The sequence below is a fragment of the Falco cherrug genome, chromosome 11 (genome assembly GCF_023634085.1).
Source record: "Falco cherrug isolate bFalChe1 chromosome 11, bFalChe1.pri, whole genome shotgun sequence".
Taxonomy (NCBI): Eukaryota; Metazoa; Chordata; class Aves; order Falconiformes; family Falconidae; genus Falco; species Falco cherrug.
Genome location: NC_073707.1, coordinates 25,511,016 through 25,538,497, shown reverse-complemented (window position 1 = coordinate 25,538,497; position 27,482 = coordinate 25,511,016). Strand labels below are relative to the sequence as shown.

The 27,482-nt window shown below is 46.1% G+C and overlaps 1 protein-coding gene across 4 annotated transcripts in view; it reads left to right on the top strand.

The window, feature by feature from the left end:
- Positions 1–26,665, top strand: part of KCNMB2 (potassium calcium-activated channel subfamily M regulatory beta subunit 2) — a 152,568-nt gene extending 125,903 nt beyond the window's left edge. For 3 of the 4 annotated variants that reach the window (XM_055724030.1, XM_005442201.4, XM_027809685.2), the window contains exons 2-5: positions 8,400–8,510; positions 15,012–15,182; positions 17,627–17,822; positions 24,192–26,664. In XM_055724030.1, the coding sequence (XP_055580005.1) occupies positions 8,400–8,510; positions 15,012–15,182; positions 17,627–17,822; positions 24,192–24,476 (763 nt within the window). In that variant the 3' untranslated portion in view covers positions 24,477–26,664. Of the gene's footprint in view, positions 1–8,399; positions 8,511–15,011; positions 15,183–17,626; positions 17,823–24,191 lie in introns of all 4 variants that reach the window. The other variant, XM_055724032.1, reaches the window with a different exon arrangement.
- The last annotated feature ends 817 nt before the right edge of the window (positions 26,666–27,482 follow it).

Genomic DNA, 27,482 nt, shown 5'->3' with positions numbered 1-27,482 from the left:
ATAAAAGATGATTGACCTGCTCAAGGATTTAGGTGGGAGAAAAACCACTCCCACTGTATCTGCCCTGCTGGTTTGTGCTTTTCCCCTGGGTACTGCTTTGCATCTGTTTATCTTTCTCTGCCCTTGCCTCCCTCCCCAGCTACATTACTTGTGTGATCTGCTTCTACTTTGTGGCTTCCCTAAGGGCTGCTAGTGTCCTCCCGGTCCCCAGCAGCTCATCACCCTTCCCCTCCCTGTGCTCCCACCCACAAATCAGGGGTTTAGCGTTGCTTTCCAAAATGGAACGCTCTCTTCAGGGATATTTGAAAGCTGTGTACTTCTTAGATCAGGTCTTCTCTGGAGGGGCATAAAGCTGAGACACAGCTGCACAAAGCTGGAGGGGATGTCCCCATGGATGTGACTTGATGCTTCCCCAAAGCAAGGCTCTGCCTTTGCTCTCTGGCATGGGAATCTGTATATGTCTTGGCTGTCCTCCCTCCTTGCTGGATGGGAAGTGATTGTCCACCATCTTTTAGGCTATTTTCTCCACTACATCCACCACAGACTTCCTAGGAGACTTTGTCCAAGTCTCAGCAGCCTCTGTGTCTCTGTTCATCGTCTGCAAAATAGCAGTGCCCACACCCTGCTCCTTCACAGTATGGGGTGTTAATCCCAGGACCCTGAGCTGACACTGGTACAGGGACTTATGAGTTGAGTCAGAAGCCACTTCACTTCAGCATAGTCAGAGGTGTCCAGCTGCCACTGTGCAATGAATTATTCTTAGAAGTAGTCTTTTTAGTATCGAAAAGAACCTCCTCTAAGATCTGGTTAAGTGGATATGCACACACCCTCAGCCAGGGAGAAGGTCATTCCCTCCTGGTGACCATCAAAGAGACTAATTTCAGCATGGAGCTAGAGCTGGAAACACCTCCCAGCCCTGGGAGCGGACGATCAATACAGCAGTGAGAGTCCCCTTTGTCTCCTTTCTCTCACCCCCTCTCCATTTCCCACTTGATCGATCATGGCATGATCACAATAAACAGAGCATCTTCACTGCCACCCATATACTTCTAGCCAGCCAGCCTGATTCAGGGCCATATAGGTCTTGTGTGGTGCAGCACCCAAGTTCTATATCCCTCTGTAATTACAGAGTGTTGCGCTAAGATTTAAAGGAGAGCATCAAGCGAGGTAGTGCAGCACTTTCACTGCCTTCATTAGCACTCCCAGCATCCTTCCTCATCAGCGCAATGCTACCTGGTTTTTGGCAGAGCAAATCTCCCCATAAAACTCTCTTGGCCTAACTGACTAGGGGCATGTTGCAGTGCGGGTGACCCAGCCCTTGCCACTGATGCACCCCATCCCAAAGCCAGCCCGTTTTACAAGCAGATTGTGCCCTTTTCCAAAGCCAGAGAGCAGCTGAAATGATGAACATTGTGCTTGTCCAATGTGTCACTTGCTATGTAAATTCAAATTCAGCACAGAAAGCTAAAAATGTTTGCAGAGTCCTGACAGGCAAAGGGGACAATTATCCTCAGCTGTTCCTCACAAATGTTGATCCCCAGTGGCCACAACGTGCCAAGAGAGGCATTGCCTCGTGCTTGGATTGCAAACTCACCAGCGCCAAAACATGAAGATGGTAATAAGGGCTGGCTCTTTGCTAGATGCTCTGCTACCTGGAGATGGCCTGACAGTGTCCTCTGCCACATACTGTGGTGGGACTAGAGCATCCCTTGTACAGATGAGGAAGCTGAGGCCAGTGTGTCAGACTGCTTCAAGGTGACCAGAAGGTCCCCAAAGAAGAGATGTTGGAACTCTTCTTGCTTACAATGACAAATAGTAGCTCCCTCCTTTGTAGCTGACCTGGGAACACAGGAACTTCTTCAAGAAGTTGCTGTTTCAATCAACTAAATCAGAATAATTAAGACTAACACTGTGGCCAAGGTGAGTGAAACAAGTCGTCATGAGGATAGTAATGTACAGGAAGAGTCACTGGAAAAAAAAAGAAAAGAAAAAATGGAGAAGGATGTTGAAGTTAAAAAGATCAGGAAGAATAAAGACTATAAAGTCTACAGACGTGCTGTGTGGGCTACTTAGACTCATACTAGGAAGCTAGCTCCTGGGAAAGGGGAAGCCTAGGGATGAAAGGCAGCATTAAGTGGGAAGGCTTGAAAGTTTTTTCAAAACACAGAAAGCCAGCACTGGGGAAGAAAACATTGTGAGACGGAAACCTGGAATTACTTTGGAATATTTAATTTTGAAGTGTGAATATATTGCATGTAGTCGTGTAGCAAAGAGGTATAGATATCTCAGCCTTTCTGAATCTCTCCCCTACTCCTGTATATACTGGGGAGAGGGAACAAGGAATCGCACAGGATGACTTGAAGTTAAAAGAAATTTTACCTTTTTAAATAAACCCAAATGCCACTATGTTCCACACATAGCTAAGCTGCATGCCCATGTGATGGCTTCAGTTGTCACTGGCAGCCCTGTTCTCCTCCTCATTTGGACACGGAGTGCAATGAGAGCCCAGAAAGACTGCCCTGGGTCCAGGGTGTCTCCCTCTTTCAACTCAAAAACTAGATGGAGAACTCAGCTCTGAGCTCTGGGGAGATTTAGGAGAAGGGCCAGAAACAGAGGTGAATTCATTAATGACGCATCATTAACCACTAGCCTTCCTAAACTCTTGTCAGTACATTAACACCAGCTGCCCATCGCCCATTTTCCCCTTGCCATAATGAGGAACCCCAAATTCAAGGTCATCTGCCAGTTGGATTAGTCAGTTAGTACAGCCAGAGCTCCTGAGATGCTTCAACGAGAACAGTTATTTATGTCACCCTGTCCTGCACTGTGCCCATTAGCTTGCAGCACAGCAAAGGCCAGTCACGAGGCAGAAATACACCATTTGATATTGCTGTTGCTGCTTCACAATTTAGTGTTGCTGCTGCCAGAGCGTTAAATGTTCCCTAAGTGGTAACTGTCTTCTACTAATGCAGATGCATTTATTTTATGAGTTAGCTTATTGCTGTTCTTAGTCCATGCTTGCTGTTCCATTATGGCCGCAGACAAGTAGGATTAGGGCGAGCAGATACTGTGATGGAGACCTGCAGAGAAAATAGGTATCTTCATGATACAAGAAGCACCGCCCTCTGAATTGTGTCAGAACAGAGGAACTGCCAGATAGGTCTTCACCTGGTTTCTGGTTTGCACCTTCAGTGCTAGTGGGTGAGACCTTCCTTGGTAGATGTGTGCTGGGGCTTTCATGTCACACCACAGCCACGGCCACAGTCGGTCTCACTCAGGTACCCCCGGCAGATGCCTGCTCAGTGTTTACCACCCAGCTGGGTCTCTCACACTCTCCCTGGTGCAGCTCTGCTTCCATCCACCCCTTCATGTTGCCACGGACCATACTTGGGAGTCAGGAATTTCAGGCACCAGTTTTAGTCCTGGGTCCAGACGGGACCCTCTTAATATACTAGCTACATCCGCCACTCTGCCTGGGAAACTGTTCCACTCACTAAGGCACCTGAATGACAGGCTACCTGACTTTGCATCAGAAATCCAACAGGCCTTTTGATTTATTCTCCCATCCTTCATCACACAATACTTCTCCCTGTTTTCTGGCTCAGCAAATCCATAGGAAAACATACTATCACCAGGCATAGGTGTGGGCAAGACCTATTGGGACATAAATCTAACTGTCTGTACTCAGTAAATTCACTTCAGAGCCAATCACCATCCCCCCCCACAGGTTGCCTTTGATGCCTGGTCTTTGCCTCTTCCTTTTCGCATGGGTGATGGGGGGTGGAACCACCCCAAACAAAGTGTCTCCAACCATGACCAAGACCAAAGATCTCCATCACTCGGCAGCGGCTGCCCTGTCTGTGCAGGAGCTGGCACTGACGCAGTCTTGTAGTACAGGGAGAGGCTGGCATGTGGATTAGCAGGAAAACTTCAGGGCTCACAGGGAAGTGCCTTGGGGTTCAAATGAATCCTCTGGCTGGGAAATATTGGGATGAAGCACCAAGAGCACTTGGCAGCATGGACAATGCAGGACATGGGTGTATCCAGACAAAGCTTAAGAGGTCAGTGATTGTATCTTTAGGTGAATGTTTAGCTTTTGTTTGCTTTTGATGACTCAGGGTGTCTTTTATGAGGCAAAATTAATGCAAGTGCTTATCTTTTTACAGTGGCCACATTGCCCAGGAAATGAAATGCCATAAGAGGAGCAAAGCTCATTAGTTTGGTCCCATAAATGGTTCTCCAAGGTCTCAGAAATGCTATTATTAACATAAACATTGACAGAGGCAATTACAAATAAACATCCATATAAAACCCAACTTTCCATCTAAAAAAGTGGTCTGCAATATTCCTCTTTGGCTGTTCATAGATGTGGTGACCTAGAGGTAAGGGACATTTCATACCAACCATGACCTAAACTGCAGCCTGAGGAAGCAAAGCAGCCAGCCCAGGGTGAAAGTGAGGACAACAGAGCATATAATGTGGTTCCCAAGGTACCAGCTAAGGGATTTTGAGATTCACCCTCAGAATAACTTTTTTTTTTTTTTTGGAGCAATTTGAAGCAAATGGTGTCCCAGCATGTTTTCTTCACCTTGCAGTCCTCTCTCAGGTGGTTGCTGTTGGGTGGATGTGTTGATGCTCCTTAGGATGGGGCAGAGTGTTTCTAATCTTGTAAGAACTATCTCAAGTCTTCATCTTGCAATGGCTGAAGAAGTGGAAAGCTTGTCAGGTTTTCCAGTGAGTTCTATAAAATTCACCAGAAGACAATTTTCAAGAGGAGGATGACAGCAGGGACAGATGGGAGGAGTAGGGCAGCCCTGGACATCCCCACTGGGTGAACATCATGGGCCCTTAGAGCTGCTTCTTGGCCAGTGCAGAGCAGTGAGGTGACCTGGGCACAGTCGTACATGTGTCCATAGGAGATTGTACACTTATTTACGCTGTGTTTTTCTCTTAAATGCTGTGCATTTATTCAGGATAGACTCAAACATAAAAAAAACCCCTGAGGCATGTTTTATAAAAACCAAAGCTTGGCCTCCTTGCCTGTCTCTGTAGCAACCTCACCGAGAGACAACTGTGTTGATGCCACACTGGGTAAATAACGAAGGAGACAGCAACGTTCAGGCAAAGTCAAGCAGAAAGTCCAGTGTCCATTCCAGCATCCTGACTCTAGCAAAAGTCACACCAAGTACAGCAGTGTGCTGGTAACCTGCCCTATAGGAATATCCCCTGCAGCCTCCTGACAGTCAAAAACCAGTCTGAAGCACCTCTTCTAAATGTTTGTAACAGGTATTGTCATGACTGTAGGTGCTCCGTCTGTTCAAGCAATAGCACAATCCACTTTTACTCTAGATGCTAAGCTGACATCCTGCAGTAATGAGTTTCACAGGCTGATTACTTGTTGCGTGATAAAAATAAGTTGCCAGCAGCTGACTCAGAGAGGCAATGGGCAAAAAATTAGTGCTACTTGTTTTCTCAGAAAAGAGAGAGGAGACAGGGAAGGAACAGGGTTCACGGTTGTGCTTTGGGATTAATTTAAGGGAGGAGAAAGGCGTGGAAGTTGGCTAACTGACCTGGTGGGGCAGGACACCATTGTGTAAGTTACAACCGTTCTAGGTTACAGGTTCTCCAAAGGTCTTCAAAGGAGGGTCTTGGGGAGTTTGCATTTTTACTATCACAAAAGCTCTTACCTTACAGCTAACCCCTGCCTAAAGGAGCCAAGAAATTCAGTTGCTTACATTTGACCTCTGGAACAGCTGCTGTGATGTCATTGGTGTCACGATTTTACACAAAATTAGGCATGCAATTGTGTGTTAAATAGTGATGGTTAGCTTGGATTGCCCAACTAATGAAGCAGACAGCATTAATGCTATCACATATGGACTGCTGCAGGGCACTGGCACTGTAAAGGAGTCTGAAATCACTCTGACTTTGGCGGGAAGAGAGACAGCCCTTCTCCTCCTCTGGCATCCCCTGGGTGGGACAGACCCTTCTCACCCACCTCTCACCCTGGCAGTGCTCCTGCAATTTGCTCTGGAGCTTGCAAATCTGCCTCCCTGCCTAGGCAGTCCAGCCCAGGTGTCCCCGTAGACTCAGACAGGTGGCAGGAGCTGCTGATCACCTCTAATGTGTGCCCGAGTTTTGCTTAATTAAGAACAGACTCTCTAATAGCACTCACCACCATCTCCTGGTGGCTCCAGGACCACTCGGGCTGTGGCAGCGCAGCCAGCCAGGCTTTCCTGTCATGCAGCTCACACATGACACCCTAAAGGGTGCAGTGGTAAACATGTAATTTTATTTTCCAGCATTAAGGGACTCAGCCTGGGACAGGTCTCCCTCCAATATCCGATGTGGTCTCCAGGCCCTGGGATATTTGCTCTGAGCCGTCCCCATTGCTCGATGCAGAAACACCAGCTCGTTTGGTGCAGGCTTGGCAGTCACTGTTGTGCTCTCTGTGGCAGTGTGAGTGCAATCTTACATACCAGAGGGAGGATTAGACTCAAGGTCCTGCAACCCAAATTTCTGGCCAACATCGCTACAAAAACACTTCTTAGTCGGTGGCTATATTGATTAGATTCTGGCAGATGCTATTTCACCCTTTAAACTATATTTATTTCAGGGAGGAAGTGCCTCGTCTTGTTTATTCTCCAATACTTAACTACAGTGCTTGTAAGAAAAGCAAAGTCTTTTTTGGCTCTCAGAGCTGCAGTGATGACCACAGAGTCAGGGAAAGGACTGGGGGAGATTCCCCTCCTTCTTTCTGTTTCCCTTCTTGTATGATTTGCTGCACATGAATGCAGCACAAAAGCTTCATCAGATACTGCCATCTCTTACTTCAAGCGAGGTCCCTGCCTGCAAGTCCCAGGGCCAAGCCAGCATCCCTGAGCATGGCAGCAGTATGCCAGCAGGGAGGGGGTGATGGGGTCACCCATTTGGCCACTTTGCCCAGCCAACAGCCCAAAGGGGATGTGAGTTTGGCCTGGATCTGCATGACAGACCCCGTGGTGGGGCTCTGGGCTGACTCCAGATGGACATCCCAGTCCCTTGGCACACATCAACCTGTCCACATACAGATGGATTTTGGCCCCTGTCCACATTGGTCTTCCCCTGCAGCCATCTCTACGGGATTTAAGCATTCTCCCAGGTTCACCACTATGCAAATACTGAAATTAGCCCTTTGCATGATTATGTGCAAATATAAAAAAAGTGACAGACTTTTTCTGACAAGGAGCACTGAGGAATTCATGTGCCTTCTCCACTGACAGCATCAGCAGTCAGGTTTATTTTTGAATGAACTAAAGGATGGCCCCCAGTCAATGAAAAACTTCAGCATTAAACTATTCAATATCTGTAATATTTCTTCTTTTTCTTAAGCTTTGGTCTGAATGCAGTAAAAGCACAATGTGCTGTGCCAGGGAATAACGCAAAACACAGCCCTCACCAGGCAGCTCTCAGAGATCGAGATTTTAACGGAGTCTCACTATACTACAAGGACCAGATTAGGAGGAGCTACAAGGGGACCTGTAGCCCCACCAGCAAGTCCAATATAGCCTGTGCTTCCAGCCTGGCAATGAAGTTGCCATCTGGAAAGATAGTTGTTCACATGCAGTTGATCTGGCGTAACCAAACTCTGCTAGGAATGACGTAGATACAGTGAGTGTGCCTTGAACCAGGACAAGAGAGCAGCAACGCTTCCCGAGAGCCTTTCAACTCTGTATTTCTGATTCTATGAGATCTAATTAAAGTACAGGGTCAAATTCAGTCCTTAAAATGTAATCCCTCAGACTTTCCCCCTCTTCAGAAGACCCTGAGAGAAGGCAACAGGTCTCATACCCTGCTGTGAAACAAAGAAGCCCCTGGGCAGGATTCTAACTGGTCTGGCCAAATGGCCTTGGGACAGCCACTTATCTGTGGGAAAAGAAATCTTTTCCACATCAGTTACATTTCCACAAAATGCTGCATTTATGTCTCATAGCTGTGCCTCATCCAGACAGCTCCTGGGGAGCCTCACCTTACTGAGAGCTGCAGTACAACCAAAAAACTGTAATGAACTTATGTGCTTAAACAACAGTCACTTTGTCCCCCAGAAACACTGCCATAAGAACATTGGATGTAGCTACTACCTTTCCTTAAACTACTGATAATTTCCTGTCCATGCAGTGTGGAGCATAGCTAAGCCTGTACAGTACCCAGGATCACATTTTACCAGTGGGGCTAATAAGATTTATCCTTCATTCCCACACTTTGGTCTGTCATCCCCATTATTTCACATCTCACCTTGAGTTAACAAACGGTCCATCTTCAGAGCACACTGGCACGGCCACAGGGGATTTGGTACACTGGATATAACGTGGTCTGCCACATTGGATGGGCAGTGACAAAAATTATCCCTCTTCCCCCAGGTCCTTCCATCGTCCCACTGCAGCAAGCAAAGCCAACACTGGGCAATCCTCTAAAATGTTTATTTGGACCAGTGGCCGAAGTTCTACATCTTACAGACATGATGAGAAAAGGTAAACGGCATCTATGCTGATTGTCTCTTACAGGTTTGAATCTTTAGGAGTGTGGCCTGTAGCTTCTCTTCAGTGGTGGCACTTAGAGAAGTAGGAGGGATGCAAAGGGTGTCTGGCCCTTCCTCCAACCCTGCCAGCTACTGCTCCATGACAGCAGGACCAGCTGATGAGTGCCAGGGTTAATGTGCCAAGCCAAAACAGAGCAGAGGGACAATGCCAGAGCCATGGCCAAAGTTTTCCTTGTTCCCAGGACATCAGCAGCACACTGTGACCATCTCTGAGGTCAGCACACACATCGCACACTGAAGAGCACACTAATCTCCAGCCTCAGGTTTGCAGCTCCAGCCCCCATGAAGCCTTCATGCCGGTTGCAAGTGTCCTGCTTCCAGCTGTTGGCCCACACTGCTCCTGCACCCTGCTCAAAACACACACACATACCGTGCCTCCTGTCCCTCAGCCAGATCACTGCCCTACATAACTTTTACACATCTGGATGATGCATGCAGCTGTCAGAGATGTTTTCTGTTTATATGCACACGTGTGTGAGGATGCGCATGTGTGCAATACATCGCACAATAGCTGGGAGACAGCAAGTGGCATGAAAGTGAGCTGGTAGCCACCAACCCACTTAAGTGGTGTTGCTGGAGGGAATAAGCAGAAGGAGACAGAGGAATGAATGAGTTAGTGGATCTCCCAGGGGAGCAGGGAATTACACAGAAGAGAAGGATGGGAAAGAGAAAATTTGAGTCCACAGGCAAAGGCAGCACTCGGGGAAGAAAAAAGTTAAATGTCACTGATGAAAGAACAATTTGCAGTAATGCTCAGACTTATCCTTCCAAAACCTCTCTCCTTTGTAGTGACATTTGTTGGACAGCTTGCCTTGTCGCAACCAGACACATTTCCCTTTCTTTTCTATCCCCCTTCCCTCCCTTGCCTCCTCTCCTTCAGTTCCTCTTGCAGTCACTACTAAATGTAATCACAAAAAATCAGACTGGCGAAACAAAACCAGAGGTCAATGTAGCTACAGTGCCAATTAGCAAAACACACTCTTCAGTTATTCTAATGAGACATTACTGCTGACATCTGCTTGGAAAAATGCACTTGTGAGTTCAGGCAGCAGAGCTGCCCTCAGGACGCCGAGTTTCTTTGGAGAATTTGCCCATTTGCTGAACTTTTCTGCAACGGCTGCATAGGTGTTTGGCTTTTTTTGATAATGCAATCCCAAACAGGCATTTTGAAGCCACACAGGCCAGCTTGGCAGCAGGTTCCCATGGACTCTCAGTTGGAGCCAGTTATCTAAACGCCTCATGTACTTCTGCAAGTTTCCTTTTTAATTGAATTTTCCCCAGGCTAATGTTCTTCTGTGTTAATACACTGTCATGGACAGGATGAGGATGGTCCAAGGTTAGACACTTGGAGGAGACACCTGCCCACACGTTGGGCTGGCTGGAAGCCACATGCTCCTGATTAGCATGGCCTTCAAGTCACACCTGCCTTTCAGCGAGACTTGCTAACGCGGGCTGAGCGCTGTGGCTGTGCTGAGCAGGGCTCGTCGGTGCCTGAGCAGCTTCAGCCCCGGGCAGAGCTCACCCCTGCCTGCCTGCAGAAACAGGGAGGTGGGGAGCAGCATCTCAATACCTACACACCAGCCCTGCTAATTTCAGGTGCCTTTTCAAGCCTTCTGGTGGTTTTATTTTGTGGGTGGTTCTGTACAGAAGGAATTGTTCATGCCCTCTGAGTGATTAATAACATGCAGGGGGGAAAAGGAGGAAGAGAAAATGGAAATAGGAGAGTGCTGACCACAGCCTCAGGACTGCAGAAAAGAGGTGTGAACACAGAGCAAGTGTTGGTAGCGGGAGAAACTCATCTGCCAGTGTCTGGCAGTGATTTTAACATGTGTAAGGTCACCAGCAGCATCACTATATCAAACAGGCAGTGCATTTTAGAGCAATTGCTTCCCCTACATGACCCCTTCCTAGGAATTTTTGTTCTTTAAACTTCAGAGAGGAAAACTGTCACGGAGCAGCAAACTTGTCACCTAACACATGCTGCAACCACAGGTTTTTGAGGCATTGTACCGTAATAATAACCTGTGCAGCAATGGGTCACTTGCTGTGGAGGAATCACCTCATACTGGGTGGAATATACATCTCTGGCATCTCCTTTTGCAGGGCCAAGCCCAAAACATATATATTTCATTGCTGATCCAGATGTCCACTGTTCCCTAACTGCCACTTTTTATGCTTCGGAAAAACCTAGTCAAGCCCTCATTCCTTCGCAGCTGTCAGTTAGGCTTTCCACAACTGTAAGCTTGGAAAACCAAAGCACTGGTTTGGTTTGGTTCAGTGTGGTGGGGGACAGGGAAGGAACTGAGTGAATGAAATCAGTTCATATCAATAGGAATCCTTCTACAACCATCACTGAGACTTTTGTGAGAGCTCCAGAGAGATGTCCTGTTTCCATAGCTCTAATAACAAAAAGTGATGTGGCTAAATATACCCCATAAAGAAAAATGTAATGAAATTGGCTTCTGAGCAGGAAAGTTCCTGAGCACTGTAAATTCTGCGGGTAAGATACAGGAGGGTTTTTTTGACCCTTGCGTTCAAGGATTTCTGATATCAGTAAACACCTCAACGTGAGGTAATTTGAGTGACATCTGTGTAACAACTGTGATACCAGAGAAATGAATGTGAATTCAAAGTCACTCTGAATGACTCAGGCAGGCAGGCATCCTCATCTGACAAGCCCCATGACCACGCAGTGCCAGAGCCGGTAACAGCTCCCTCAGCACCACACCGTGGTTCATTTGCAAGGGAAGGAAACTGAGGGTAGGTAATTTGTGTTTGGGGGTTTTTTTGTTTGTTTTGTTTTATTGGGTTGTTTGGGGTTTTTAAGTAATTGCAGGTGCCTGGCTACTTTAGCTTTCCAGTGAGGAAACTGACCCCCTTTGCAGAGCTCTTAGATCTACCCATTTTGGAGTGAAAGAAGAACTGTTGTACTGGGACAGAAGGAGCATTAATTTAGTCACTCCTGGTCTACGTGGCAGTGCCCAGTTGCAAACGCTTTGCATACAGGACCATTCCTAATACATGCCAATAAATTAATCATATCCCTAGCGCTGCAGTCTTGTGCCAGCAGAGCACACAGCAAAGTTGGTACGCATCGTCCTTCACATAAGCAAGTACTGAAATGCCAAGTACCTCATGGTGGCAAACAAAGGTCCTGGGTGCAGCCAATATGGGCAACCCTACAGAAGACGCAGAACTTCTTTATTAAGGCTGGTGAGCTCAGACTGGCATTGTAACTCTCCCTGGCTGTCTCGTGTTCAGGCTAACACAACCTGGGTTGCCTAATTTCATCACACGGGTCCTCCCTAAGTCTTCCTCTGGAGATCACGTAAAAAGCTGCTGACCACATTGCAGAGGGATCCCTGCACTGCTGCTGGGCAGGCAGATACGGAGAGGGAAATCTCTGCTCTGTTCCCTGCAGGCACGGTCATGGCTGAGATTCCCTCTCTGGCAGCTGAGTCCGGGTAGAGCAGCCAGCCCATATCCTCTGAGCAATTTGGCAAAAGAAGCATGGAGATTTAGCAGGGGAGAACCTCAGTTTGGAAACGACCAAGGGAGCAAAGACCTTTTATCCTTGCGGGCTTCCTTTCTAATAAATGTCTTTGCACAGGGCAGAGAGATCCCATCTTCTGACAGCTGGGACTTCTTTAAAAACAGACAGACCCCCTCAGTGTCATATCTAGGGAGCTGTCACAGGTAGTCACAAGTATTAGACGGAGTCGCCTAGATGAGCAGTGTCTGGAACGCAGTGATCTGTACTTAAACACACCGCAACAGTCAGCTAATTGTGGCTGTGCAGCCCTGGGATCCAAAACCAGCCAGCTAAGCACGACACTCTTCCAGTTCACCGAGCAGAAAGAGGTCCCTGGGCTGTGCCAAAAGTTCACACGTACACAAAATGACACACACCCGCCAAGAGCAGCGCACACGCGTGTGCAGGCACCGCTGCCAGCCCAGCTAGGGAGATGCTGAGGTTGCTCTGTTAGTGGCAAAATGTTCTGCACAATGGGTCACGTCCCCCACAACCAGGTTCTCGGGGGCACAAATGTGAAGCCTGGGAATAGCAGGTGTTCCCAGCATCATACAGAGAAAATTGGTGCCTCCCTGGTACAGGCACGAGCAGGAGGAGGAGGAGGAACGGTTACTCAATGTGTTCCCTGGGCTGCGCCGGGGCCGGTGCCTCACGTGCTGGCACGTGCCAAGCCACCACATGCCTTGGCGTGTCTGTTACCAGGCTGGCTCCTGGCAGGGATTCAGGAGAAAAAAAAAAAGCCCTCGGCATGGTGCACCAGGCTACCAGTTTTTCTGTTTGGGGCTTTGAATAACAAATATTTGCAGAAGAGCAACCTAGCCGGTGCTCCGAGCACAACCCCGGAGACAGGGCGTTATTTACTGCGGCAGGTGAGCACAGGACACGCGCCCGGCAGGTGGTCACCATGCACTGTCCCCTTGGCCAGTCACCCACCAGGTAGATCATCTCTACAACATACCCTTCAGTCCATCCTTTTTTTTTTTTACCTCTCATTGCATGTTTCTCAGCTCAAGGCCACGTGGGAAGCACTTGTAACCATTCCCAATTAGCTATTTGTTTTTAAACTGTCCATTTGTATCCCTTTTATGTCCTAGCTGCTCTGATGACATTAGTGAGCAATTGCACTGTGTCTGTTTTATGTCTACGCGCTGACATAAGTTATGCTGTGTGATCGGTTAATGTGCTGGAACTGCATGACAATCTCTGCCTTCCTGCCTGCTTCCATTTGGGAGCAATGCAGATCCTAATAGCAGCTCTCAGAGTTAAACACACTTTGATAAATAATAATAGAAAAGTAACATTAGATTATTACTCTACATTACTTCTTTGAAGGCAATTGCATCTGCCAGTTCACGATATATTTTTTCTCCCCAACACTGGAGAAAATTTTGACAGGCTGAATTACCATTTCATTTCCAACTAGGAAAACATTGACAAGCTGTAAAGGATGGTTTTGAAGAGAAACCATGGACATCTAAAGATGTAAATACAGTTGGATGAAGAAGCCTCAAGGGGTCTTAGGAATGGGAGACTATTGACTGCAGTACCATCTAAGCAAGGCTGTTGTTATAAAACCCCACACCATATGTGCTTTTCCTGACTATGAGTCATCATCGAAACACAAATTCAATTCCAGTTTCAGGGAGTTTATGATTAAACCTATTTTCTCATTTCTACTGTGTTTACGTCTGACTTTACTTCTGTCAATTCTATTTCTCTGTCCCTGTTAGCGAATGTAAGTTACATGTCTGGTGTGACACCGTGCTTTTTTCCAAGGTTGAGTGAAACTTGGTGGTTTCAGCTTAAATGAGTGGTGGGTTTGCTAGAGCCCAAAGTGATTTTGATGTTACTCACCTGCCATTTTGCAGACAGGAGAAGAGGAACTTCTTCCACGTGTACTACTATGTCCATGTTATGGTGGTGCCAGGGCTCAGAGGCGTGCGGTTCACATGCTTCGGGTGCTGCCTGGATGATTCAAAAGAACCGTAACAGAAAACACAGGAGATTTTGACCAGCCTCAGGTCTGTAAGTACATTTTAAACCCACAAAGTTTGAGTGTGTTTGAAATGTACTCAAATATTTCCTTCTTCACCATTGTGTCCTCGTGACCCACTGAATCATCAAAGGCTCGGAGATGAAAGAAGGACTTATGGTTAGAAAATGCAAAGGACTCTTTGCTGAAGGGGGAACGGCTTGTTGTATTTTTTATTTTTTTTTTTAATCCCAGAACAAATAGCTCCGGTGGATAATTTTCTGCAAGGGTTTTCACTGTAATGACTAACTGGGCTTCCAGAAAGCTATTTTATAAATAAAGTAAATAAGCTCCCAATCAAAAACCCTACAGAAATCAATTGCAAAATCCCCATAGTGTTTTGTGAGCTTTGAATCACACTCAGGGCGGAAAATTACCCAAGCCACTAGTCTGTAGGGGATCAGAGAGGGACGTGGCCCTTTCAGATAATTTTAGTGCCAACTTTCTTCAGGCTATTTTCTGCCTACGGTGACATAAGATTTGTTACCACATGCAGCTGAAGAAAGACACCCCATATACCTAAACATCTTCTAGTGGCCTCAGGTGGCATTGACAGGTCACATTCACCTATGGTATAACTCAGCTGAACCAATGAAGCTGTACCAAAGGAGGAGTTACTGAGCTGGCACACATGTCTAATCTTTATATTTGCTATAAGGGGTTTTTACCTTTTCGGAAATGGTCGTAATTTATTTTGGAGATGAATAAGTTTCCACCAGGTCAGAGTGAATCCGATGAAAAAGGACACCCGAGGACCCTTAAGCCTTTCTCTCCCATGAGATGGGTATGGAGGTGGAACTACCCACCTTGTAGAGGCTTCATTGATTAAATATGAACTTCACATAAGAATGTATTATTTTCAACCTCAGAAATATTTACCAAAAAATCAGGGATCACGATCTACTGGACAAAAGGAAAACAGTCACAGCCCTAAAAGCCGGAGAAGACCGGGCCATACTCCTCGGGCTGGCCATGATGGTGTGTTCTATCATGATGTACTTTCTCCTGGGAATCACCCTGCTGCGGTCTTACATGCAAAGGTAATTTCACGATGGTTACCCTGTCTCACACTCTCTGCTCCAGATGACTTCACTTGGCTTATGCATTTGGCTTTTTTTACTAAAGTTTTATAAGTTTTCCTTTGGACACCATAGGCCTGATTCTGCACTTCCCATATAAACTAGGCATCACTACAGCAAAAGCAAGCTGAGTAATACCAGCATAGGCAAGGGAAGAATTGTCCCTGTTTGACAAAATATTGACCCATAGGCTTTAGACTTGCCAGAGTTTAGCACCAGTATGATATCCATATCATCTGGTCGGCAGTCTGCTGAACCCCATAAGCCTCCCAGGGGCTGTTGTTGCGAAGCCCAAACTCAGGAGAAAACAGCAAAAATATTTAGCAGCTTCAGAAACAACGCACTTTCAAATGAAGAATGGAGAATTAATTTGGAAAACAAATCAAGCTGCTTTGTAGCATGTCGTTTTCCATGTAGGTTATTACTTTCATTTTAACAAGTGAAATCCTCCTGAAATGTATTAATTTGCTGAAAGGGAAAGATCATCTTTCATCATTTCTACACTGCACTTAATTTTTCTGAGGCTTTCTCTGGCTTCCTTCTCTGCCACGGAGCAGAAAGTTTGGCCTGTGATTCATTAGCAGCATTTGAAATCAGTTTTCAAGCACCAGCCCTATTTAAAATCCTGCCCCAACTGTAATAAGACTGTCAGCAATGCTTTTTCTGCCCTGATCAGTGGAGTTAGGATAATGAAAAATGTGTAACTGGGGATCAAAACATTAGTCTGTCATGTCCAAAATCACCCCTGAGGCAGTGGCCAATACCTGGCACATTTTGGCTGATCCACCTCAGGCTTCTTCTTTAGGCAGGTACAATAAGTGCCTGGAATTAACTGGTACGAACGTCCTTAATTATATTGGTGCACCTGCAGGACAGTATTTCTTCTTGACCCTGCAATGATAAGGAAAATTTAGCGATGCCTGAGGCTGAACTGTACTGATTTGCAGCATCTTATTTGTGCAATAAAGTTATTAGTCCCTTTTTAAATCCAGGCAGAGTTTAGATTTTGAAAACAGAGATCAAGACCTTTTAAGTATCCACCAGCATTTGCTTTTCCAAGTTTCTCTCCCAGACCTTTCAGCAATATCAGGGTCAATTGCAGAGGCTGCTAAGGTCAAAACTGCTCATGTGGAAAGAGATGATTTATATTACAAACTATGTGAAAAATTGCCAGAAGATATCAAAGCACCTATGAAGTATCAAATATTCCACCTTCACAAGTCTGCTGTAGGTAGGTGTTACTTTATTGCCCCGTGCATGAATAAAACGGCAATGAGAAAGGTGAAAGTGAGAAGACGACAACCAAGGAGTCTTTGCTGTCACTTCTCTTTGCACAGCCAGATCTCCTCAGGGGTTATTCCCCTTTACAGACAGCAACACCCCTCCAACAAAATACTGCCTGGCAGGGGAAAAAAAAAAATTAAAAATCCTTTCACTTAATTTCCCCCCAGAAATCATAGCATAATTTATTATAAATGTAAAACAGAATATGCAAGCAGAATCACTGCCAAAGTAAAATAGCTAGAGAATTAGTCAGAAATTTTTGATATCACTTACCACGTAAAGCCTTTTGTACATTTGGCAGGGAGCAAAGCAGCCCCTCAGCCTGTTCATGGTGAGGGGTAGGTGTGAGCTGAGGGGGACTAAAGGGGAGCCCTAGGGTGAAACCTTCCCCCAGCACCCAAAGGGCTTTTCACAGAGCCCTCAGGGTGCCCTTCTCACTGCTCCCTAAGGAAAATACAGCCGTAGGTTTTAAAATACATGCAAGAAATCCAAGTGAACATTGCCAGTGCACACCCAGGCTCCATCATTCCACTTTTAGCCTCTCGTGAATTGGAAATAAGCCTCCAGAATGATGACAAGCACCGACTTCACTTACAGAAAGCCGAGCGAGCTGCCCCTAGAAACAGCCTTTCCATGGGCAGAGCTGCATGCGGTACCACTTGTGTGTTACTGTGTCTTCATGCATATGAGTATATGCACTCTGGTAATTCAAACTCATCGTCCCACCTTCCACTTTAAATTGAACTGGTCCAAGTCTTGGTCCACAGTGTCCCGTCATGCAGCACTGCATGCGCTGTGCTCTCCCAGGGCAGGCTGCTCAGTTTGCTTCTCTGATACCTCTGCCAATTCCCTTTGGTTTCAAAAATACCTTCTCCAGAGCTATATTTCATTTATATATAAGACATAAGTGAATCAGGCACTTTTGTGCCCAAAGCACAAACTTTGGATACTACAGAGTAATACACTGTCTGCAACGTGAGAAAGTCCAGCCCTCATTTAAAGCCCTGCAACACGTACCATCTCCTACAAGATGCACCCATGTATATGGAAAGCCTGAGCTGTGTTTAGTGCTTACTGCCCATTCTAGCCATGCTCTAACATCTCTTTTATTTCCCTCTCAGTGTCTGGACAGAGGAGGCTCAGTGCTCGCTTCTCAATGCATCCATCACAGAAACCTTCAATTGCTCATTTAGCTGCGGCCCAGACTGCTGGAAAATCTCGCAGTACCCCTGCCTCCAGGTGTACGTTAATCTCACCTCTTCTGGCCAGAAGCTTTTGCTTTACCACACCGAGGAAACAATGAAAATTAATTCTGAGGTAGGAGCACAAAATAAAATTTCTTCCTAAATGGGTTTCTGGAGGGCTGCTGATCTTGTTATACCCATTTCTCACTTTAAAACAATATATAAGGCTTCCACCTCCTGCTTCGCTGGTAAAAACAGGAGCTCGGAGAGCAGAAATCAGTGCACAAGCTGAGCTCGTATCTCTAGCTGGGGCAGTTTTCCACCTCCATCCCATGCAGGGACCGCAGCTGGTCCCACATGGGGTGATGTCCCCCGGGGGCTAGACCCTCCCCTCATCCTTTGGAAGTGCTTTACAGGCGCAGGCTAGCGCTGAGCACTTGTCACATTGATACTCTTGCGGAGCTGCGGACAACCCACTACCCACCCATGTACAACTGCATGATAGCAAACACCCCTAGTGATGTGCACCGAGCATCTGCGGCAGTGAGAACAGAAACGGTTTTATTACTGCGGGGCCAGGCAGGACAACGGAGAGAGACCAGGGCTCCGTGTCTAACAGCAGTCATGTCTCCATCTCAATCTCTGGTGACAAACTCTGTGCCCTGAGCATCTCTGCTGAAGTCAGCTGTGCTGCTGGGTTCAAGGCACAGCACTTACCCCTGTTTATGGTGCAAAGATGCTGAAAGTTTACTGAGCAGGGACTGTCAAGATAAAAGCAGAAGCAGAAAAATAGAAGGCCTGGCTTTGGGGCATGTATAAGCTAAGGGGCCAGCCCATCTTTCTTGCACAAATTCCCTGATTCTAGACGTTGAACCGAAAAAAATTATTTTTAACAAATCTGCAGAAGAATTCCTCTCTGCTTCAGCAAGTACAAAATTCAGCGTAACTCCATCCAGGTGGGATGGAGACAGCTCCTGTCTGGAGGCTATAACAAACGCAGTGGATGCACAGAAGGCTCTCCTCACCAGCCCGCAGCCACAGCTGTGCAGCTGACGCAGTGCTGTACATCACACCCAAGCAAGCAACCGCCTCTTCGCAGGTGGCTTTTTGCTCCCTCCACGTAACAAGGCAGGGTCGGACTGAGAAACATCCCTCTCCCCACCTTCCTTCCTTCGTATCTACAGTGCCTGGGTACCCAAGTCCACAAGCTGCAGTGAGCCGGGTGCAGCTCAGTCATTAAACTTACAAGTGCCAGATTTGCATTAACTGCTTTGTTATCCAAGGTCACTGAACCCCAAACTACAGGCACTTGGCAAAGCACAGCCCGTAACAGCACAGCCTCAGTTCAGGCTGCTGACAACGTAACCTATTGTGGTTCTATTTATGGCAGCAGTTCAGTAGACCAAATTACTTCTGCATATTAAGATGAAGCGATATTAAAATTAGTCAAAGAACAGCGTGGTTGCACTGGGCCAGTTATTCTGCTGGATAATTAGCTCCTGTAGCTGAGAGACAAAGTGCTCTGGATCTGAAGTGTGAAATGGAGAAAAGTATCCCCACCTTCCCCTCTGGCTCATCAACCCCACCCTCCCCTCATCGTCACTGCAGAGGGGACACTCGCTGTTCGTGAAGCCTGTGACAGGACAGACCCCACTTTCTGCTGGGGCAGAAGCAAAATCCAGTGACGCTCACGCCGCAATTTGATTAAAAGAGATCAGATTGATTTCTGCATTCCACTGGTTTCAAACAAATCAACAGATTCACCATAGATCTCCACATTTTGTCACTGATGATTTTTGCCTGCTGAAATGGACTTTGAAATTTTCCCAGATGCCGCCTCCTCTTAATTTAATGTAGGCACAGTTAATACTTCTCCAGCCCAAGGTTGTTTTACAGGTTAAGCTCTGCTCTCAGGAGGATTCCTAGGTTTTCCTAACATGCTGCTGTCTGTGTGACCTGAATCCAAATGCAGTTTTGAATGGAAGTTTGCAGCATCTATAAAATACCAGGCTTCTTGTGCCTGGCTGGGATCTGCAGAGACTCCAAGCTCCGATCAGCACAACCCACCTCAGCTCCCTGGACAGGTGCTCCCTCTCCCCCAGCTGGAGAGTGGCCCTGCGCAGCAGGACAAGCAGCCCTGGGCATGGCTTGTTTTGTGATGCTCCAGCTGGGTACTAGCTCTCTCTCTATCCACCTACTCAGGTCTGCATTTCCTATCTTCCTCCTTGCCAAATAAACAAACAAAAAATAATGCATCATCCGTGGCTCACTGAGCCCTGACATTACTGGGGACGTTGCAGAGCACGGTGCTTACCCTCTGAGGCCAGCACCAGTGACCTTCAAAACGTCAGCATCCCCCCGCCAACCTCTCTGCCTCGCTGAGCACCGCCGCACATGCAGAGCAGCATCTGGAGCCCGTCTCTCTCCTCTCGCCGCCAGCTAGCGTGGATGGAGAAAAATGCACATGGATTTTAAATAATCATTAATCTAGGAGACTTGCTGTCTAACCTAGCTGTCGGCCCACGAGGTGCAGTAAGGAGTAGGTGCAATTTATATTGAGATCTACAGCGTGCTGCCGGCAGTCTCCGGTGGGAATCAGTGGGAAGTAAGCAGATTCCAGTCGAGCTGCTCAAGTCTTTCCCAGGAAAGCGCATGAGATTTTTCACGGCTTTTTGTTGCTCCCGCTGTGTGTACTTCATCTCTAGCCTTTAGGACAAGCCCAGCCCCTTGCCAATACTACAACCATAGCAGCTTAGCCAGCTACGCTTCCCTTCCTCAGCTGTCAGAGGCTGCAACAGCCTCTGCCAGAGGTAAATCAGCCAATGTCCCCTTGTGCCTGCACCACGGAGCCAGGCTGTCACCCTGAGCAAGGGCTGCGGTAGTTAAAGCAATTCTAGAGGCCCCATTTTGATCTCCTACTGTATCATTTTGATTCTTTTCCTGTCATTGGAGCTACTGCTGTTTTACACCCATGCTCTGTAAGTGAGATAACAAGCAGGATTTAATCACCAGAATCACTGTTACAGCCAGTTACAACAGCCTGAGACTCAGAAATGATGGGGGTTCTCATGGTTTCCTGCCGAAGGTTCAGGTATTTATAGCCCAGGGAGGAGTTTGCCTGGTGCAGGGGGAAGCAACAATGTACAGCTGCCATTCCCAGCAGACCCACGTCTGGACTGGGACTGGAGAATTCAGTCTGGAATCAGTATCAGGCCAACACAGACACAAAGCTCCCCTTTCAGCCCTTGGTTCAAACCCATTGCACTTTCCAAAAGAGATGTAAATTGATGCCCTGACCACTTTCTCACAAAGATTGCCACAGCACGTCTTGTCAAAGTTTCCAGGCTCAGCATGGACACAATCCCCAGCTGCAGACTTCTGATGGGAGTCATGTAACCCCCTGAATTGGGGGCTTTACTGACAACAGCATTTTCATTGTAATGCCATTGATTTAGATGAAACTGTGCCCAGCTTGCTTGGAAATGTGCAATCTCCATCTTTGGAGCTATTCATAACTCAGCAGGACCAGTCCCTGAGCAGCTCTGCGCTGCGCAGGACATTGGACTGGGCAAGCCCAGAGGTGGGCAGCTCATACAGTCTGCCTATCCAATCCTTTAAATTAGGAAAGTAGAGCTGGAAACTCAGTAACAAGTTCTCTTTGTAAATGTCTAGTATGTCCTTCTTGTGACCAGATTGCAAGTAACACAAGCACTTTTCCCACATTGTATCACAGAATCCTCACTTGAGGTAGAGAGCCAGACATTGTTTACCTTCAGATTTTCAGATTTCTAAGTGTTTGACAATGCAGAGGTGTAATAAGATGGCACAGAGTTAGTAGTCTACGTTCACAGTTACAGCATAAGAATCGTGGATACAAAATTCCCTGCCATGCACTGGAGAAAACTAAATGAAAATCAAACCAAAGAAAACATCAAAATATCCCGTTTTCCACGTCCACCTACCCATTCACCGATGACCTATGCAACAGGGCAGACACCAGCATGGCAGAGCCAGCCCTGTGCTATCCCTGGGGAAGCTGAGGCATGGAAGGAGAGGCCAGGAGCACCCCACAACCACAACTTAATGCACAGAGGGAGTCCTTGTGCTGAGGACCTCCTCAAAGCTGAGGCTGAGATGCCTCCAGGAGCTCAAGGGAACCTGAGCAGGGCAGATAGAACATGGAGTAAAGGGCACCCACGTCCTGGCAATCGCATGGGAGACAATACCCTGAAGAGAGACAGTTTCAGCACAAGGAGCCTGGCAGAGAGGCAAAGTAAACCAACCTCCCTTGCACAGCTGCATCTCACAGCTTCACGCTTCCAGACCCTCACGTCATGGGCAACCCAGCCAGCCCGACTTGGATGGTGGCTCTGTGCCATCAGGGGTAGGTGGGAACAGCTTAAGTTCTGCTTCAGCACCAGGTCTCCTTTGAAAATGCTTGGGAAATACTCGGACTTGCAGAAAGTCAGACCTGTCCCTGCTGCACCCTTGGGACATTTCCACAGACTTTGAATCCAGGAATCTGTCAGTATTTGGTGTTTTACATGTCTGCTGTTTTCTGTCAAGGGGGAAGGGCTGGACTTGACAAGAGGGGCCAACTCCTCATTTAATCTCCTACCTCAATATACTTCATGGAATTTCAAGAAACAAAAATGTACAGCACAATGTTGCAATAAAAAAAAAATAATCTGAGCTGGAAATACTGCTGTTACAACAGTGATAGCACATAATTTAGTAAAATAAAATGAGGTACGCTTCACTGAGAAATCTCCCCTGCTTATTAGATTATTATTTATTAAAGAGTTTTAGGCACTGGAAGAGAGCGTGTGGCTTTGGACATTTAAGACAAAGCTGGGCAGAGTACAAGAGAATAACCTGGAGGGAGCAGACCTGCACCAGCAGGAAGATGGATGAGATATTACTGCTTTGATATTTTCCATCTCTAATTTCTAGAGCTCTATGAAATATTCATAATGGCAGTACTGCCATGCTCTACCCTTAATGCTCCAGTCTGCTAACACCAGACAATCTTTCTGCCATGCTTGAAATCATATTCTGTGCTAATAAACTTGCCAATGAATCAATCAAATACTGTTAGGAGGTTAATCTTTTGATCATTATTAGGACTAGAGATTTGTTGCAGTACATTATAAAGAAGTCACAGCACCGTCATGAAAAAGAATGGAGGGACGTTTATAAAATATATACATTAAAACAATAGTAATCAAAAGCCACGGGTCACATTATTTTAATCAAAACACCTTTTTTCCTTTGCAAAACTTGCTTTATGTCATTGAATTATCTGGTGCTCACCCAGGACACACAGGCCCAGCAGCGCAGGCAGGGGGCATGGCACGACCCACCACCACCCCATAACAGTGAGGGAGCCGCGACCTGCCAGCTCCCCCCATGCACATTCAATGAGAAGTTAAGCAACGGATTTCCACCCATCCTGAAGCAGTTAATCAAAATCCTATGCAGGTGTAGAAAACCTTCAGGTGTGGAGGGGCAGATGTGTCTAGAAGAGAGGAGGGGTGAGGGGCCCTGGGCTGCTCCCATCAGTCTCCTCCCAGACCAGCAGCAGCAACCACCAGTTCAGATGTTTCTGCTCTAGGTCAAAACTCAGCTGTGGCCTCAGTCCTGGCGTGTCTGCCCATCACCTCCCCAGTCCACGTCAGCTCTTTGCAGGGAATGGTCAGCACAGCCCAGGGCTACTGTCCTACAAGTCCCATAGAATATCTTCAATGCATGGAGTCCATAACCTAGTTTTTAATTAGCCTGCCTTCAGCATTCTTTGGGAATGCCAGGTTGAAACTATGTTAGCTAGAGCTACCCCCATATCTTCTTTTCTTTGTGACTGAGACTGCAATTCAAGCAGCATCTTCAGAGAGAAGGAACTGTTGGACTTCACACTGGTGTTGAGAAAAACAATACAAAGAACCACCCTGGTATCCAGGCTGATCTTCAGCTCGAGGCTTCTCAGTGGGAAAACTGTGTTTTCTCCTACACTATCTATTTGTCCCTAATCAAGGCATTACCCCCATGGGAAAATTTGTATAAAGGTCTCTCATCAGCCTTCGCCTCTGCCCAGCATGTTCACTTTGATCCCACCCAACTGAGATCTAAACCACCAGATTTGTATTTACAGAGTCAATTACCCATCTAACTGCAAGCATATGCATGCCACTTAAGATGAAGAGGTACTTCATCAGTTCCATTTTTGCATGTGTAAATTAGCAGTAATAATATATTCACCTATCTCACAAGGCTGCTCTGCAGATTAAAGCATTAATGTTTGTACAGCTCTTGGAGGTTCTCCAATGGGAAATTCTGTAGATGTGCAAAATATTGAGTTTTGTCTGCAATATATTTATTATTAACTTAATAGTATTCCACTCACTATGAAAAGCATAATCATCTTGAGATTTTCCTGCTTGCCACCTGAAAACAGACATTGTATCTGGCTTGGAGATGCATTTTTATCCCCCTAATTTCTTCCCAGTGCTCGTACATACCAAAGTGCGGCAAGAATTACGAGGAATCCATGTCATTCGTGAACGTCGTGATGGAAAACTTTAGAAAATACCAACGCTTCTCCTGCTTCTACGACCCCGAAGGCGTTCAGAAGAATGTGATATTAACCAAACTGTACAGCTCCAACGTGCTGTTTCACTCCCTCTTCTGGCCCACCTGCATGATGATCGGCGGGGTCGCTATCGTCGCGATGGTAAAGCTGACTCAGTACCTTTCCCTCCTCTGCGAGAGGATCCAAAGGATCAACAGATAAAAAAAGAAAACTACCCTGATATTTAATTACAGCGAAAATACTGTTTTCTCATTCTTCACCAAAGAACCTTAAGTTTGTAATGTGCAAGTCTGTTATAAGTTCCTTACTATATTCTTATAAGTAGAGCAATAATGCAAAAGCTGTTCTATATGCAAACATGTTATTATTATGCAGACCACTGAAAAAAAAAAAATACTGTTTTGTGTTGACCGTCTATATGATCTTGTTTTATGCTGAGACTAGTACTTCTTTCTTTTGTATGGCCAAAATAGGGCTCAGTGTGACCATTTGCTAAGCTTAGTCAATTAACATTTTCAGCATAAAGGATTCTGGGGAAAATTCACCACCGGACAAAGGGCAGCCAAGCACTCGCTCAATGCTGAGGTCTTGTGTCTGGCTCAGTCCATTCAATGGATTTGTGGCTTTGGTTTTTTATTGTTGGCTGCAGAGGAAAAAAAAAAAAATCATTGACAGTGGTTTTTTTACAGTAAGATAGCACAAACAGGACATATTTTGAGGCCGGGATAAACATACGGTATTTTCAGCCTCAGTAGGACTTGGTGATGCTTTGTGTTTGTTTCCCCAGTTCAGAAGCAAATTGTACCCTATGGTGTTTAAGGTCTTTTGGAAAACTTTGGACTTATTTTATTTAGAGGTATAATTTCTTTCTGTCTTATCAACATCATCTTTGTCACTTGCAGAAGCTGCAGCCCAAAAAAACCAAACATCACCTTGTTCCATTTTCTATTCTAGTCTGAGCCCTATTGATGGAGGTGGGACCAGAGCTCCTTATGTAAAGGTTTATTACTCATTTGTTGTGTATTTGCTACCATATCACTGTAAAGAAAAAAAAAATAACACAATCAGCTATTTTTTCATTTTTTACTTCCAACTATTTTAGATTTTTTTACTTGATATATATACAGAGATATATATATAAAGAAAAAGCTATATTATCTCTAGTTGTGTATTGGAACTTGATTATGGGGGTTTTTTTCTTTGTTTTTACCCACTGGAAAGTGAACGGTATAACATGTTTATAACCTTCATCCCTGGGTAGTATTATAACATGGAGGAGCAGCACTGCAGGATCTTATCCAATATTCATGATGTTGTTTCAGTCAAAGGTCTCTGTTGCTGTGACATCGGAACTGGCAAAAATCTCATCCAATTCTATGGCTCTATTAACTGAATTGTTGGCTAATCATCATAATACATCTGGAAATCCCTCCTGACCTTAACTCAGTGCTGGCTGACTTGTATTATGATTTAAAAGGCCCAGGTGCAATGATTTATTGTAAAAACTGAGATTCTGACTAAAATGGTTGTCCTATCTGTCAAATATTTACCACAGGGATCTTGCCAGTATAATTTCATGCACACTATAGTCACAATTCCTGCATAATTTATTTTTATTCCCCTATAGAAAGCACTCCCTTTCTTATGTTTTAAAGACACCTGTCTCAGTCTCTCGCTTTGCAGCCAGCCTGAAGGACAAATGCAAGGCAGCTCCTGTGAACGCACTGTCCAACAGCTCAAACAAACCCTTTACAGGCCTATTCAATCCAAGAAACTAAGTTTTTCTCCCCTCAAAAAGACTGCAAAGCAAGTATTCTGGCTAGTTCATCTATATATAAGTACCTTTCCACAATGTAGCGTTAAAAATTTCAGGATGTTACAAAACTTTACAAGTCATGCAACTGTAATGTGAGCTGTTAAAAAAAAAAAAAAAAAAAAAACATTCTCAGCAGTGAAAATGAACCTGCAATCTTGTAATCAGTAGTATAATTTTCCTTAGGTAAATAAACTCCTGGAGGGTGAGGGTATAATGAGGGCTCCAAAAATATGTAATAAAAATATTAAATTAAATCTTCCAGATTTCAATATCTTCTGCCTTCAGATCTGGCTTGGTTTATCAGACTTTTTTTTTTTTGTAGCTTCTATTACCAAGAAATGAGGAGTGCTGATGCAACAGGGGGTTCATTGGGGTTTATTTGAGAAAATAATGTGGGTTTTATCAGTCTGTGGGATTCACAGAAAACATTGTCAGTGGATCTGGGTGCCCTTGACATCAGTAGGACTGGAGTCACAAAGCCCTGAGCAGCCTGGCAGCAGCCTTTACTCAACCACCCATCTGCCAGCGGAAAGCGCGACTCTGCCCCAGTACCAGCACAGGTGGGGGATGGCAATGGGGTGATGGGGACAGGGGACCCCAGCCCCGCTGCCGTAGTACCCCACCACCCTGCTGTGTGGGCACCAGGCTGCCCGCGGTCTCGGCAGTACCACTGCACTTCATTGCCCACCATGCAAGGGGTGAGGGGCTGCAAACGCTCATCCTTGTTACAAAACCATATTCTGCAGGTCCTGCCAAGACGGGAGGTGTCTAGGTGAGCCCCCCCAGCCACGAAGGCGTCGCAACCCATTTCCAGCTAGCCCAGGTGGCTCCCAGGGTGCAGCCTCACCCTCTATAAAGCTGATTCTCCCTCAGAGAGGTCTGTGTTCGGCGTTGCCACCCTCCATCATCCCCCATCCCTCTCCCCACCCTCAGCTCCGACCCCGAGGCCAAAGGATGGACCACGCCACAGACCAGAAGCCCTGCACAGCCCCTCCAGCAAAGAGTAAAAAAGTGAAAAAATGGCTTTTTCACGCCATCTTCGACACAGATGTTGACCATTTGCATGACAATTTACATTGCCTGTGATAAAGCCGCTCTTTGGTCATGCAAGTGACATTTTCAGCGCCTGTGTTTGGGCGCTTAGGTTCTGGTGACAGGAAAGCTGATTATTCCTGACATTTACACATCAAACGCTGCTTTCAACACGTTGTGCCATAAACATTTCACCAGTGCTCCTGTGGGTGAAACATCTTGACGCTGTTGCAGTCTATAATCATTTTGTTGACATTAACTGAGAGATCTGTGGGATAGCAAAACAACTTGAGTAATTGGATGGAGTGAGGTAAAACAATAATTTTAAAGGGAATTATCCATCTGATCACTGGCACAGT